At 30.7% G+C, this 17526-nt stretch overlaps 1 protein-coding gene across 4 annotated transcripts in view; it reads right to left on the bottom strand.

The window, feature by feature from the left end:
- The window catches only part of LOC18422823 (transmembrane protein-like protein), a 29818-nt gene extending 26512 nt beyond the window's left edge, over window positions 1-3306 (bottom strand). For all 4 annotated transcript variants that reach the window (XR_016059581.1, XR_016059582.1, XM_006827462.4 and 1 more), the window contains exons 1-2: window positions 2868-3306; window positions 715-773 (exon numbers count right to left, since the gene is read on the bottom strand). Coding sequence is in view for 2 of the 4 variants with exons in the window: in XM_006827462.4 (XP_006827525.2) it covers window positions 715-773; window positions 2868-3090 (282 nt within the window). In the remaining 2 variants the exon portion in view is untranslated. The remainder of the gene's footprint in view (window positions 1-714; window positions 774-2867) is intronic.
- Between the last annotated feature and the right edge of the window lie 14220 nt (window positions 3307-17526).

The following is a 17526-nucleotide window of genomic DNA, read 5'->3' as shown; positions in this document are numbered from 1 at the left end:
TATAACTAAGAAGCTTGCGCTGGTTTCTGACAGGAGGCCATCATTTCTCAATGTTTGAATACATCTTTAGCTTCCTATATTTCACTCTCTGAAAAGCCAGTTCCACTCTATCATGATGAACAAATTATGATGTGGTATTCATGAAGATGAATATCTAAGGGGTAAGGTAAACAAATCATTAGGAAGTGTCTTTCCAACACAAGCCCTCCATGAAAAATATGAAATAGTTCACAATCAGCCCATAAATCAAGTGAAGGGACTTTATGGTTTACAACATCTTTCGATTAGGCCAAGGAACTGAAATCAAAAGAAGTGAAACAGTTGTGTTAAGAAACAGCATCTATTGACATAAATCAAACTATGCCAATAGGAATAGAAGCAATTATATACTCGCTGCCATCACATAACACAGCTAATAATAAAGCCAAAAAATGTATTTCAGTGAAAAACTGAATTCAATGAGAAATGAGAAGACCCAGGAGATATGGTGGTGCACGGGGGCGGAGGAGAGTACACGTCAAGTGATAAACCATCTCACCAATACTATTCCCTAACAATGAAGGTATTAATATGATTACATGTTCCCTCACAGAGTTCAGTGAGAAGGAATACCATTTATCACTAGCAGTCATAAAGCCAAATACATTAATGGGTAAAGAATAGCACAGGAGATATTCAGACTTCATTCATGAAAGCAACAGTATGCATACTCACATAATCAGCATTTGATGTCAGAATCATGGACATGGAAGAAAACCAAGGCGATATCTCAACTGAAACAAAGCATACAAAATAGAAATGAATGCAATTTCCATAAAAGAAAATAATTTAGACTCAAAAAAAAAAAAGATTTGCACCATATGTCATCCCATCCAAGCATTTGCATATTAAAGATCAGCACATTATTTAATAATCATCTTTCATAACACAATAAAGAATAAGCTTTGCAAAAAATCTGCACATAGGTTGCTTAAATATGAAAGAATCGATGAAAGAAAATCACATGCAAATAGAGAAAAAAAGCTATGGCTCATATTGCAGAATCAGTAACATCCAAAGCAAAATATTAGTTAGTAAGAATCATGGATGCACTAATAGACAATATGAGGTAGAGTTAAGTTCGTTATTCATTGTTAATATACTATTGTTCCTATAAGAGTATATAAAATGTTATATCAGGGGATATTCACTTACTTGTTTTATACTGTTATGAGAACAAAAAGCTTTCGTGATAAAAATTACTACATAAGATGATATGCAATTTATTCATTCAGAATTTTATATTAATGTAATTAGAGTGGCTTAGAAATGGATTACTTCATCTCCATGTAGGTTCTACTGTAAGGTAATTTGTATAGAATAATAACTAAATATATACTAATACATGTGATATATGAATATACAAGTTTTACTAAGAGAATTAAAGATGAGAAGAATATAAAAATAGCTGGCTGAAACATGCCCATTTTTTGCTGAAAGTTTATCGAAATTCCGCATGGATTTCATTTTATGAAAAAGCCAGCATCTTAACATTCAAATTTCGGTCATCTAAATGCCAGTACTTGTCGATATACAAGATAGGAATTCAAAATTAGGCCAAAGGTTTGCTAGGTTCACAATACACAAATAACTGAACTTCTCACAAAAAAAAATGTAGAAATTTGAAGAGGTGTGGTAAGCAAGCCATGGTGCATAGGCAGTACATGGACACCACTATAGCATGTCAAGTTGTAAAGAGTTGATACTAAAAATGGGCCTGATCCAAACTAAAACCAAATTAGTAAAGGAAAAAATGAATCAGAAACCCCTTCGACTTAATCAAGGAAACCAGTGACTTCGAGTGCGATGAATTTTTGTTGAAGCAGAATTTTATCACAAATTGAATAACATTAAGATCATACTAACCCCATCCATACTCAGGCAAAATAATGACCTCTGAGTGTGAAGAACAAGAACTCTAGTATTCTCAAATTATTTTTGTATAATAACACGTCTAGATTTACAAATTGAATCATCAACAGGCCATGACCAACCCAAAAAAAAAGAATAAAAAATGACATATTAATCAAAATCCATAAATAAGAACAAGTAAGAGGATGCAATCAAATTCCAATCCAATTTACTCACGAAAAAATAATTATTTCTGAATGTGAAGAACTTTCATGTTTTCAATTTTTCATTCATAATTAACATCCATATCAAACACAATCCTAAAACACCACGTTAATCAGAACCCACTGATCAAATCAAACAGGCCCGGGCCATCAAAATCCGATCCAATTTACTGAAAAGTAAAGACTTCGAGCACAAAGAACTTCTATACTTTCAATCTTTCCATATAGTGACCACTATATTTACAAATTCATTCATAAAATCAGCATGTTAATCAAAGCCCATCAAATTAATCAAATCGGACGGTGCGATCATAACTCAATCCCTCTCATTCAGGGAGAAGTAATGACTCTGAGTGTGAAGAACTTATTACTTTCAACTTTTCTTTTTTTTTTTACATCACAACCTCTACATGTACAAATCAACTCACAAAAAGATCAATCATAACCCATAAATTGAATAAAAAAGGACCATGCTATCAAAAACAATAAGCAGCAAACGATGAAAACAAAAAGGAGGGAACAATTAATCACTAGACAAAAAACATGAGGAAGGAACCCATAAAAAACCAGCAAATTGAATTAGACAAACCCAATTCACTCAAAACTCACTTAGGAGCAACCGAAGAAGATTCGAAAAACTAAAGCCAAAAAAAATAAAAGTAAAGCCAACAGATTAAATCATGTAGAACCCCACACAGAGCACAAAAGAACCTGGACTATGTCATCATAAGCAGAGAGTAAAGAGCACCATACCTCTTATGTAACGCCAATCATAGTGCTTGAGACTAGTTTCAGGATAAACAATATTGGAAATAACATACTGCTCTCCATTAGAGAGAGAGCCATGGACTTTAAACACAGTCAAGTACGATAATGAAGCCCAGCACACAAGAACCCAGAAATTAACAGTGCATGGAACGCATTTCATGGCGATCATTCTGGAGAGAGAAAACTGTGAAGGGGCCGGGATTCTCATTGTGGGGGAATATTCAAGTAGAAAGAGAATTCAAAGGCGACTGAAGAGGTTCAAAGAAAAGAAAAGAAAAGTATTCCACGGCTAATCAGAATATCTATTTCTGTATCAGTACGGGAGATGAACAGAGAGACGATCGTGGGAGAAAATCCTAGACCTTTGTGAAATGAATATATCTTTCCTTTGAGGAGCATCCCTTTTGTATAGAGCCGTGGCTCCAAACAATCAAAGTACAGCGCACCTTCTAATAGCATAGAGAAACGTGGAAATTTTTGTAATAGTTTTAAAATATATTTTTATTTTTAATCATAAAATTTAAGGCTTCAAGATTTATAAAAAAAATTAAAAATCTTGAAATTTTTTTGTTTTTGGGTAATCCAATGGAGAAGATAGGACTGTATCCATTTTTTCAATAAATTAGGGAGTTACATTTTGAAAGTTTTAATTGGGGATGTCCGTGGTAGAAATAGATATTACAATGTGGTAAATGAGTGCGGGTGCCCTATCACCACGACCCTAACCTTTTTTTAAAAAAAAAAAAATCTTGAACATTGACAGTCAAAAAATACATTACAAAATGCACTATTTTCAAAACATAAAATCCTACTTCTGTTTTTTGTTCTGTTCTTTTTTTTTCTCTAATGTCCATGCATCTTGATGTCAAGTTGATCAATTGAGGATATTTGGCATCAAAACAACATTTTATAGTGAAATTGTTGAGGTAGGCTCCAATTTGATTGTTTAGAACCTCGACTCTATATAAACTTTAAAATAAGGCACACCTCTAAATTCTATTGCAATATGTAATTTTCTTGTAAAAATTTCTTAGGATAGCATGAAAGTCCCTTTTTTATCTCTAATTATAATTCTAAAAATAGTTCAAATCAAGTAGATCTATAAACATACGTAATTCTTGAAAATAGACGGTCCAGATAATATATTGTAAAATACATTATTTATGAGACTCGATATCTTTTTTTTTTTTAATCTCCATACATTTCATTTCAAATGGCGAGATGATCCACTAGAGAGCTTTTCAACATCAAAACATCGTTTTCCAATTAGTTTTTTGGTGCACCTTAATACAACCTTATATAAACTTTTCCAACCTTATATAAATTTTTTTTTAATTTAAATTTAAAGGAGAAAAATATTTTTATTAATTAATTAAAGAATCAACATATCTAAATTTAAATATTATATTGGGAAATATCAATATGTTTGTATTAAAAAAAAAAAACAAAAGTAAGTATAAACTCTAATGTCATACTAAAAACATGTAAAACATCAAATATTATGTCTCCTAAAATGAGAAGTCAAGTTAAAAGTTCTAATGTCATGCCTCCCAAAATGAAACATTTAGATGGTCCATAATCACTCATATTATCTACACCCAAAATCAAATTTCATTCCTCCCAAAATGAGACATCTAGATGTTCCATAAACAATCATATTGCCTAGGCCTAAATTTATAGACAGGATCCCAAAATCCTTTATATATATATATATATATATATATATATATATATATATATATATATATATATATATATATATATATATATATATATATATATATATATATATATATATATATATATGGAAAAAGCTGGGTTAGCCCACTAGTTCATATAAACATATGAGTTCATATGAGCCCAATGGCCCAGATTGAATCTGGACCGATCTAACGGTCACAGATGTCTATCAGTGTTTGAATTTTAATTTTTTATCTACAAATCCAAATAACTTGAAATTTTAGATGTGTATCTATAAAAAATAGATGAATCTTTGAAAAATATAAAAAACTTATTTTACATGAAATAAATTGATCAAAATACCCCCGAAATGTTTTAGGGGTATTTTGGTTATTTTATTTTTACGAATAATTTTTTTTATATTTTTATTAGGTGCGCCTTGATGAGAATCTGGACCAAAGTACCCCCAAAACTTTTTAGGGGTATTTTGATCAATTAAATTTATACGAATTATTTTTTTGATATTTTTATTAGCTAGCTCCAAATTTTAAGTAATATAGATTTGTAGAAAAAAAAATTAAAATTTAATTACGAAATACAATTGTGATAATTGGATCGGCCCAAATTCAATCTATATATATATATATATATATATATGGGAAAAGATGAGATTAGCCCACTAGGTCATATGAACATATCAGCAAACGTCCCAGATTGATTTTGGGCCGATCTGACGATTACTGATGTCCGGTAGTATTTGAATTTTAGTTTTTTTTTCTACAAATCTAAATCAGTTGAAATTTTATATGTGTGTTCATAAAAAATAAGTGACTCTTTTAAAAAATCAAAACAATATTTTACTTGAAATAAATTAACCAAAATACCCTTGAAAATCTTCAAGGGGTATTTTTATCTTTTTTTTCACAAATAATTTTTTATATATTTTTATTTGGTGCGCCTTGATGAGAAAAACACACACTTAAAATTTTAAGTGATTTGGATTTGTAGAAAATAAAATAAAATTCAAGCACTACTGGATATCTGTGATCGTCAGATTGGCCCAAATTCAATCTGGGCCGTTGGGCTCATATGTTATATGAGCTAGTGGATTTATTAATTTTGCAGTATATTTTTTAAAAATACTTACTTTTCTGGGGCAATTTTGTAAATATTACTACAAAAAAAATGGTATTTTTGTCATCTCCATAAAGGGTAAAGTTGAAATTTTAACCAAAAGACAATGAAATTTTACAAATAAGTTCTAGGACACTAACTTGCAAAATGCCATTGCATTTTTGTGAAAATTTCAAATCTGGCCTTAGTTGAGAGTAAAGTTACCTATTTAAATAATTTTTTAATAAAAAAATAATGATTGTTTTGATAAATACACCCATCACAACTCCTTCTAACTTGAACCTTTGTATTTTGAGGAGTTGTTAACTCTAGACAAACCCATATATATATATATATATATATATATATATATATATATATATATATATAAACAAATATTTTTCTCCAAACAATAGAAAAACAAACTACAAGAATAGAAAATGCAGTAAATAAGTTAAATCCAATTGCAGAAACCAAAAGGATTGGTAAGCAAAAAGAAATTGTCATATTCAAACTTCCTCCAACTATTGAGACAGAAAAGTTTAGCTTACAAGGAATAAAGAAAAAAGAGAAAAATAGTGACAATCCGGGACCTTTTCTATCACATTCATACCGGTTTTGGAGGCTTCAGGTTTATGAAGGGTATCTTTAACCTCGGGTGGTAAAGGGATATCATATTCAGTTACCAGATTATCAAATTCTCTTTCTATGTTTTCTTCTTCAATTCCTTCATTGATAGGGTTCTGCGTTAATTCTAAGATTTGAACCGTTGCTTTTAGAGCTATCAACTCGCTTCTAACCTCATTGATTTCATATTTTAACTCAGATATTGCAGGTTCTCTTACTTCCTGTGTTTTATTTTGTACTCCTTTAAGAATGTCATGTAAACTATAATCTTCTTTTGTTGGGACAAGAGAAGACTTTGTTTTTTATGATGGGGTTTTAGACATATTGATGTATTGGACTAAGGTTTCTCTTTTAGCCTCTGAATCTGATATTTTGTCAATAAGTCTATAATCAGATCTTCTTCTTTTGTAAGGGTGTTGATACTTAACCCATTCATATCCATTATTGCCTTGTAAAAATCACATTGACAATTTTCTTCTTTTGGATTATCTTCATCACCAGAGTCTGAATCAGAACTGCTGATAATTATATTCTCATCATCTATTTCTCTAATTAATATTTCTTCTTCCGAATCAGAAGAATCAGGGGCTTCATTTTTTATTTGGAGTATCTCAAATAATTAAATTTTAATATTATCATCTATTTCAAGAGAGTTAATTTTTCTTTTAACTCTACAATTGTTTTTGTAATGGCCTATTTTGCCACAATTATAACAAACATGGACTTTCCTTTGCCCCTTATCTTTAAAGGATGGATTATGTTGTAAGAATTTCTTGGAAAATTTTTCTTTTAGCTCTGATACCATAAATCTTACATGAATATATGATCATATATATAATTTAATTTTTCTTTTTGCTCTAATACAATTTTATATCTGAGCCAAAAGAATTTCCATTGATAAAGGACATGATTATATGTATAATTTAATTGAAAATTTTTCTTTTGGCTCTAATACACTTTTATAGAAGAAAAGAAAATTGGGTGGCTAGATACACCACCAGATATACAGAAAAAGATGACTGTATAAGAGAGAGAGAGAGAGAGAGAGAGAGAGAGAGAGAGAGAGAGAGAGAGAGAGCACACCACTTAATACTTAAAACTCAGAAAACTTCGGATCTCTAAATGAAAGGAGCCTTCCTCCTTTTAAATCCGCACCGACAGCTTTTTCAAAGATGCTTATCTTCTATAGTGAAAAGAAGATTCTATCGGTAGTGGCTACAGTGACTTTCAAAGATGCTTATCTTCTATAGTGAAAAGTAGATTCTGTCGGTAGTGGCTACAGTGAAAAACAGGTAGTGGCTACACTGACTGTCGTTTTTCTAGGATACGTGTCTTGGATAAAGATGGAGTCGTTCTGATCCCTCTGTGAATTTTTTTTATTTTGAAGAAAATTCAATTCCTGCACAATCATCACTGTTATAGTCTCTTTTAAGACTTTGACTATTATAATCAAAGAATTTTCTCTATGAAATTTGTAGTTATGTTGGTAGAATTTGATTTGTTGATCCCCATATAGATAACCAATTTTAAACCAATTTGGGAACTCATTTGACTCAGTTATTTTAAACTGAATATACCAATTATATGAAATTTTTGTATTCTGGTATGAAAAGACTTCATCCCAAGCCTTTATGTATTCGAAACAGTGATAAGATTTAATTTTAAATCCTTTCGTATTGATGACCTTTGGTTTTAAAGGATCTAGTCCTCATTCTCTATAAGATATAACCTTTTTTATTTGGAATTTAGAGTATGCTATTTCTGTATTATTATTTTGGTAATGGTGAACTATGAATACCGAACTTGTTTCCATAATGATATTTTCATACCATTCTCTGCATCTGTCACCCATATTAGGATGCATATGTTGCATCACTGTGTCCGGTAATAATTGATTTTTTTTTTCTATATATCCAAATCATTTAAATTTTAGGTGTGTGTTTATAAAAAATAGATAAATCTTCAAAAAAAACCACAAAGTTCTTGTGGTTGTAGGCGAGTACTACGTCTGTTGTGTTCTATAAAAATATGCGTACGCAAAAGAGCGCAGCTATAGCTGCTTTGGCTTGGCTGTTAATAATCTAAAGCGCTTGCATTAATTTGCTAAAGCGCCTTACTCTCTTTGCCGTGATTCCCGTTACCCGACCCGACCCGACCCCCGTTACCCCAGTAAGGGGGTAACGGGGGTCGGGTCGGGGAGCGTCGCATACCGGTATTGAGCAAAGCTAAAGCGCTTTTAGCTGTGCCATTGAAAGATCTGTTAAGGACGGGTCCTCTACTTATAGCGGATTAGACCGCCTGGACTCGCTATGTGAGTGCTACTGGCGGAGCTGTTTTATAAGTCACACTGCGGGTCCAGGTAGCTTAAAGAGTCGAGCCAAGCGAAGAGTCATTTTGTACACTAATTATAATTGACCACTGAACGCGGAAGTAGCTCAATGGTTATCAAAAAAATATTTTACATGAAATAAATTAACCAAAATTCCCCCGAAAAATTTCGGAAGGTATTTTGGTCATTTTGTTTTTTGCGAATAATTTGTTTTACATTTTTATTAGGTACAACTTGATGAGAAAAACACACACCTAAAATTTCAAGTAATTTAAATTTGTAGAAAAATAAATAAAATTCAAACATTATCGGACATCCGTGATCGTCAGATCGGCCCATATTCAATATGGGCCGTTGGGCTTATATGTTCATATGAGCTAGTGTGCTAACCCCAGCTTTTATATATATATATATATATATATATATATATAGGCAAGCTTTCTATGCTTCCCCTACAACATAGAAGTTCTATCTTCCCCCTTATCCAACCGTCCATTCTGAATGGAGGGCTAAGATTGCTCCAATCACAATGTCATGTCTATACACTATTTTATTTTTAATTATTTTTCTATAAATTATTTTGACACCAAATTTTGGAGGTCCATCCCTCTATTAAATTCGCACTAGTGAAAAATACTAAGAAAATATTTTCAGTGAAATAAAATGATCAAAATACCCTTGAAATTTTTAAAGGGTATTTTTATCATTATATTTTATCGAAAAATTATTTTTAATATTTTTTATAGGTGCGCCCCAATGAGAAGATGACACGTACTAAATTTCATATTTATATAATTTGTATAAAAAAAATGACGTCGGATCTAAGATCAAACAACGAGTGACTCTCTTGATCAAAATTGGACGGCTGGATGGTAGGGGGTGGACAAAACTTATATGCTATAGGGGAAACATAGAAACCTTTCCCAAAAAATTTTGGGGGTATTGTGGTGGATTTATTTTATGTAAACTATTTTTTTGAAATTTTTCGAATACTTACCTATTTTTTATGTATACAAGCTCCAAATTTCCAATGATTTGGATTCAATATGGGATGTTGGGTTTATATTTTCTTGTGAGCTAGTGGGCTCACCCAAACTTTTTCCATATGTATATATATAGCGGGAGAGAGATCAATATGTCAACGGTAAACATTAGTTTATGTAGTGCTTTCCTTAATGGTAAATTTAACTGTAAGACGTTTTGATGTTGCTGTGTACTTGCTTCTCATAATCCCATACAAATTTTTAGAACACATACCACGCTCTATTTTTTCAATATGTTGATAAAGTTTTTTATTGTGTCCTCTTTCTCCCTGTAGTTTAATAACATGTTATAGTTAGGGATCATAAATTGAGAAAAGGGTAAAATTAAATTTGTATCCGGAAAAAAGGGGGGAAATAGAATATAGCATACCTCCTCCACAATCTGTTGAACTTAATCTATAGAAATGTCTGTTAGTTGCTCTATATCTTGTTAAAAATTGTGATTCTCAAGGAAGAATATTCCCCATCTTCGATAAACATATCTGTGACAAAATTGTTCTTAAAAATGTAATTTAGTTATATAAATATTTGAAAAGATTTTATATGGTAAAAAACAATTCTGGTAGTGATAATACTTTTTGGTTAGCTTATCATTTGTTGCTTGCCAAGATATGCAAATGAATTCTCCTTTTATTATTTGGAATATAGCTTTGGAACATTTCTTACACCCATCATACCAATAATTCTTTTATGGTGAAATTTTGATGATGCTTCATTCCATTTGTCCAAATATTGGCTCAAACTGTTATTTCAATAAATGAATAAAAAAAAAAAGTTGTCATTATTGTAATGACAAAGGAGAAAGAAGGGCAAAGTGTTTTAACTTGGGTGGATCATATATTGTTCTAAATAGGCATCAAAGAAAGAACTATTTGTAACCGCAAATTTTGCTGAGCTTAGTGCGCTACTCCATGGTTTGAAGATTCTTATTGATAGAAATTGTGGCAACAACTGCTGGTTAGAAAGGGATTCCCTGAATGTGATTAGGTGGTGTAATAAGGAACAATGTGTCCTATGGGAACTGCGGCTTTTATGATTACGAATTATGGACTTGTTTTCCTTCATATCGGATTCTTTCTCTCATGTTTATCGTGAAGTGAATTCTGTGGTGGATGCGTGACCTTTCTCTCATGTTTATCGTGAATCAGTGGGTTAAAAAATGGATGGTACCCCTGATCGGGCACTCCAACAACCCATCCGGATCGGTAAATCGGCGATTCGGATCGGGATTTAGCCGACTCGGAAGGATTAAGCTTTAAAAAAAATCTAAAAAAATTATTAAAATTCATTATAAATGTTGTTTTTTAGGAATCCAATAAGAAATGTGGTACTACATTGTTAACTTTCATTTTTTTCATCAATTTGTGAATATTGAGATGTTCTTTTCCAGTATAAACTTATGTTAACTATTAAATTTACATTACACAAAAGAAAAATCATAAAATTATCATGGACAAAATATATAATCATACATGGACTACAATAAAGAGTAGACTAAATCGATGAAAAAATGGTCACTAAAATCTCGAATTGGCGAAAAACCCTAATCCGCTAAAAAATGTCAAATTATTACAACCTAACAAACTATAATCCAAAATTATTGCAACCTAACTAACTATAATATTATATATTGAAATTAAAATTGTTGGTTTACATTTTATAATTATTTTATTTTACAAATAATAACAAATCCCAAATATTTTATAATATCATCAAATTTAAAATGTATTATTGATAACTGTAAGAAAAATAGTACATTACATGATTTATAATATAAAAATTAATAAATAAAATAAAAGATTTGGTTATCAATATATAAATTATTATCATGTGTACCAATTTTCGAAATAACATTTTAATTTTTCAAAATTTTAATATTTTAGATTTCTAGAATAAATTTAGTAAAAGAGATTGTTAGTAGAAATATAGAGATTTCAAATGGAATAAACTTTCTTTTTAAAAAAAAAAAAAAAACTTTATTTTCTGCTTTTTTTTACAACAAAACTTAAATAAAATTACATGTAGATTCAAACCTCAAACGTGAAAGAGGTAAGTATGAGTGATAACAATAAAGCCACATCATGACATATGTATAAAGTTTCTATATTAATAATACTTATTCAACTGTATTAATTTGATGCACTGTTTGTGGGAATTATCCTACATCCGAAAAATGAGAATTACATTTATACATATAAATGGCTTTGTCACATACATCTAAGCGCATGCATGAAGGCGTGGGGGCATTGTGGGCAGGTTGAAGGTTTGCCGACACATATGGTCAATAGGGATGAAGGTTTGTCACGTGTCGCCACATATTATTGAGAATTGGAACATATTATTGAGAATCGGCACATATTATTGAGAATCAATGGTTTGCGTCATACCATATTATTGAGAATTGGCACATATTATTGAGAATCGGCACATATTATTGAGAATCAATGATTTGCGTCATACCGGTGGTTTTGTTCTAAAACATATTATTGAGAATTGGCACGTATTATTGAGAATCAACGATTTGCGTTATAATGGGCACGGGGTTATCGGTTCCCCACATATTATTGAGAACACCTGGTTTTACAAAGTAATCGGCACGCGGTTCCCCACATATTATTGAGAATTGGCACATATTATTGAGAATCAGCGATTTGCTTCATAATCGTCCGATTTTACAAAGTAATCGGCATGGGGTTATCAGTTCCCCACATATTATTGAGAATTGGCATATATTATTGAGAATCAGCGATTTGCATCATACCGATGGTTTTGTTCTAAAACCAGGCGATTCCCGGTTTTACAAAGTAATCGGCACGGGGTTATCGGTTCGCGTACCGACTCGGGCGAGTCCGTTGCAACCAGTCGATTTTTAAATCATTGTTGTCCGTTGTGACTCGTCGATTTTTAAATCATTGTCGTCAAAACGGGATTATCAATTCCCGTACGTTATCGATTCTTGTACCGACTCCGGCGAGTCTGTTGCGACTTGTCGATTTTTTTAAATCATTATCATGAAATGGGGTTATCGATTCCCCTGTTGTGAAACGGGGTTATTGATTCCCGTACCAACTCGGGCGAGTCCGTTGCGACTCGCCGATTTTTAAATCATTGTCGTTAAGCGATTTCTATGGTGGATGTGTTGGCAAAGGGTGGTGCTTATTTACCTTCTCTTGTTATTTCTAATGTTGTAACCACATTTCTTTAGTATTCAATAAAAATATTAATATTTGTCCAAAAAAAAAAAATAGTAAATTTATAAAGAATTAAAAGTGATAGAGTTGGAAGGGATGCACCTTTTTCACACGATCTAGTGTTATGTCTTGAACATCAATGAAAGATAGAAGTTGGGTGAGTTGCCATCTCTTAATAGGCGTCATAGAGTTTAATAATGTGGGATGTAATTGCAAAGGATTCTCTTGGATGCTTTAGTAATATTAAATTAATTAATATATTTTTAATAAATATGATGAACTATTGCCGTGAAATGTAGAATAACTTACAAAGATGATAATAATTTGAATATTGAGTCTGATCAAGAAGTAATTATTTTTGTAATATGAGTTGAATTTGATTGGGATTTTGTTATAATAAATACATACTATTACATATCATATTAGTCAGAAAAAATTACATATATATATCTATTATAGTTTCCATTATTACGGCTGTACCGAATAGTTTTCGTTATTACCATTGTGTCCATTTTTTTCATGTCAAAACATAAATTTTTTTAAAAAACTTTGTTTTTTTTGGTTGTTGAACAAGAATTCAAAGTATTTTCGGTTGTTCAACCATGAAAATACACCAATTTTAGTTCTTGAAGAAAATTTAAATTTTCAGTTCTTCAAGAACCTAAAAATGCTTTCTCTCTCTTGTGGCATTTTTTTTCTACCTCTCTAAAGTCATAGTTAACCTATAAAATCAAAGGGGAACAACTAGTTTGAGCCCTTAAATTTTAAATTTAGGAAAAATCTTAGGGATTATGAGATTAGAAGATTAGGAGAAATTTTGTGGCAGATTCTCTCTCTACCTCTTTGAAGTCATGGTTATCTGATGAAATCCGGGGAATAGCTAGTTTGAGCCCCTAAATTTTGGAGAAATCTCAGGGATTATGGACTTACCCAAAAAGGGGCGCTCGGTAAAAGGGAGAGAGAGAGTTAAAAAAAAAAACCATTTTTACCCATCTAACATAGAGAGAGCGGTAGAGAGAGGATACATAGACCCACAAGAGAGAAAAAACAATCGGTTCTTGAATAATATAACATTTTATTTTTAAAATTTTCGGTTATTCAAAAATCGAAATTGACCCCGTTTTTCGTTGTTGAACAACCGAAAATATTTGAATTCGGTTGTTCAACATTCGACAAAAAGGTAAAGTCTTTTTTTTTTTAAATTTCCGTTTTGACATGAAAGAAACAGACATAATGGTAATAACGAAAACTATTCGATAGAGCCGTACTAATGAGAACTATAACGAATATGTACATAATTTTCTTTATTGGTTATTGTCCATTTATTGAATTTAAGTAACGGAAATTATCAAAAATATCCTCTTTTTTTTTTCTTCAGATTATTAAAAATAAATCCCAAAATTTTCAAAACTTCATCATACCCCTTTCACCATTGTTTATATTTTTTGACAAAAATATTTTTTATGGTAGTCTTAAAGTCCTGATGGCATCAACTAAAAGTGTATTAAAAGCGTCTTAATGGGTTATTCAACTATCACGGTTCTAATTAAACCGTGAAGGTTATGTAAGGTGTGAGATTCCTGATAATCAAGGTGACGATCACGGTTATGTAAGTATCCCATTTTCACAGTCCTAATGGAACCATTAAGACTTAAGCTTCACACCAACAACTTGTACACCGTCCACGAGGTCTGAGTTAACCGTGTATGGACCTAACACACACCAACAACTTGTACACCATCCACGAGGTCTGATTTAACCGTGTGTGGACCTAACACTTCTATAAAAGGTATTTTAGTTAAAAAAAGTGCGGTGAAAAAGTATATGGATGAGGTTTTGAAAATTTTGAGATTTATTTTTAATAATCTAAAAAAATAGATATTTTTATAATTTGTTTTTAATTAACAATGGTTACCTCCTCTATATTCTTAAATTTTTATATACACAACAATGATGGGCTTTTGAATTAGAGAATGGTTAAGGTTTTCATTTCCTAGTTCTCCCCATAATGCTACTCGAATGATTTCATTTATTTTGAAATATGAGCTAATTTTAATTAGACAATGAAATAATATTAAATTAATTTATGATAGATAAAAAAATAGGGATATGACGCACCTTTCATTCATTAGGTATATCTTCCTTTTAGCAGAAATTGCCTTGGATGAAAATTCTTTAATATTTGTGATGGCCATTACATTTGTATAAGATAAGATTGCAACCTTTAAACAATCCAATTAAAGCGTACCTCTAAATTTTATCATAAATGTAATTCTTGATATAAATTTTTTTTAGGACGACGACTCGAAAATCTCTTTTCATCTCTAATTATAAAACTTTAAACTCTAAAAATGATTCAACTCAAGTAGTCTATAAACACATGAAAATCTTGAAAATAGACGGTCCAGATAATATAATGCAAGATACATTGACTCAAAATCTTTTTTTCTTTTGATATTCATGCATCTCGATGTCAAGATGATCAAATAGAGAGTTTTCCAACATCCAAACAACCTTTTATGATGGATTTTTTAGGTGTATCTTTAAATCTACATTTTAAGGTTGCAAGCTTATTTAAACTTTTTCCGTGGAAGATATAAGTTCTCTAAATAAAACATAATACAATGTGATGCAAAAATATAGCTATATATTGTATATATTATAGATTTGTACTTGTGTATAAAGCTTCATTTTTATGCCTAGAGAAAATGCGAAAGTCTATAAAATTATAATTCCTTTTTTTTTTGCTCATTGGTTTGTTTCTATATGGATGATTATAGGGAAAGTTTCATATAGAACCGTAATTCCTCATACTATTTCATGGTAGACCTTTATTCCTTTTTTTTTTTGAAGAGGAGTAAGAAAACCGTTAAAGATTTCGCAATACCCACTCATCTCTTATCTCTATTTTTATTGAATTTTTATCATAAAAATTAGCCACAACAAATCTTTTTATACCATTGCAACCCAAAAACTTTTTTGATAGGTACAAAAGGAAAAAGATGGTTAAAAAACTTTTTGGGATGAAATAGTATAAAAATATTTATTGGGGCTAATTTTTATGGTCAAAAGTCAATAAAAGTGGGAGATAAGAGATGAGGGGGTACGATGAAATCCTCATCGATTTCCTTATCCAGCTTGAAAGAAAAATGGAAAGATGGTCTACCATGAAATAATATGAAGAATTAGAGTTCTGTACGAAACTTTCCCATGATTTTATGTCATACTTATTTTCCACCAGTATATATGGAAATAGAGTGATATTCAATCTTGCATTTTCTTGTCTTGTATATAAATCCTTCCTCAAGTCAAGTATGAAAAGTGTGATATCTTCATTGAATATGGCCGTAAATATTTCTTCAACCTTTAAATATTGGGTAATTAGGAAATTCAAACTTTTATTTAGGAAAGTAAAATTAAGAATCTTGAAATACCTTTTTGTCCAAGAATAATAATTTTATGAATCATTTTTGGCTAGCTTCTTTGTATGTCCGTTGATGGCTAACATGGACAAGGCTACACAACAAATAAATGCTTATTTGATCTTCAAAAATTTGTTGAAATATTGATATATTGTATTTATGATGATGCTCCCTCCATTTTTTGCAATAGAAAAGGGAAAATAGTTAGTATATTATACATATTTCAGGGAAATATGCATTTAATGAAGATAATATTGAGAAAAAATGAGTACTCACATATACACACCCCAGTACATACAACATACACACAGACTATTAATTTTTCTTATATGAATATAAGTATAATTATCATGTTCTTGTAAAGGCCAAAGGCACTTTCTATATGAACATAAATATTTTAAATATAATAATAATGCAAGAGAGACTAAAGGGAATGAGTGATAAATAAATTTGATTGGAGATAGTAGTCGCATATATAAAGCGCAACTAGTAAAGAGTGGGTAAGAAGCAGTGTTCGCAAAATCGAAACGGAGCGGTTAACTGGACATGGGCCCGGAAGCGATTTAACCGGTCTAACTGGTAAATCGGCTGATTCAACTGCTCTGACCGGACATGTCTCGAACGATCAAAAAAATGTTGAAAAAAATAAAAAAGATACAAAAAATCTACTAAAATATGAAAAACATAAAAAAAATGTGATTAAAACAAAACACACTCAAATGAAGTTGAAAATGATTGAAAAAATAGTTTTTAACGGATTGATTTGTGCCTATGAGTATTTTTAAAATTTTCTGAAAAAGATGGAAAAATATAAAAGTGAGTATCAATGACCACAATTTTTTAATCTTTACCATAATGTAAATAATATTATAATAGTGTTAAAAAATCAACTTGACCAACTCTTTTTAAAAAAAAAAATGAAAAAATTAAGTTATATTCAATATAGATAATTCTTTTTATAAATACGTAATAAATGACATATTGGTTAATAGATCTAATAGACAACTAAATAATATATGGTACATTGGTTAGTGGGTTAAATAACAAATTATTTCTTTACAAGAATTTTCAAGCTCGATTCATGTGGGCAAATTTTTTTTCTAACTTCTTACCAATATAAGAATTCTTAGAATTGTTAAAAACTTAAAATGAACCTGAACTTCTTACCAATAAGAATTTTTAAATGAACCACACCATGTTTAAAAAGATGAACCACCCCTGAACTTCTTACTAATGTAA

Source organism: Amborella trichopoda, chromosome 7 (assembly GCF_054954075.1).
Source record: "Amborella trichopoda isolate Santa Cruz 75 chromosome 7, AtrichopodaSantaCruz75HAP2 v2.0, whole genome shotgun sequence".
Lineage (NCBI taxonomy): Eukaryota > Viridiplantae > Streptophyta > Magnoliopsida > Amborellales > Amborellaceae > Amborella > Amborella trichopoda.
The sequence above is the reverse complement of the archived record's forward strand: the minus strand, read 5'-3'. Positions and strand labels throughout refer to the sequence as shown.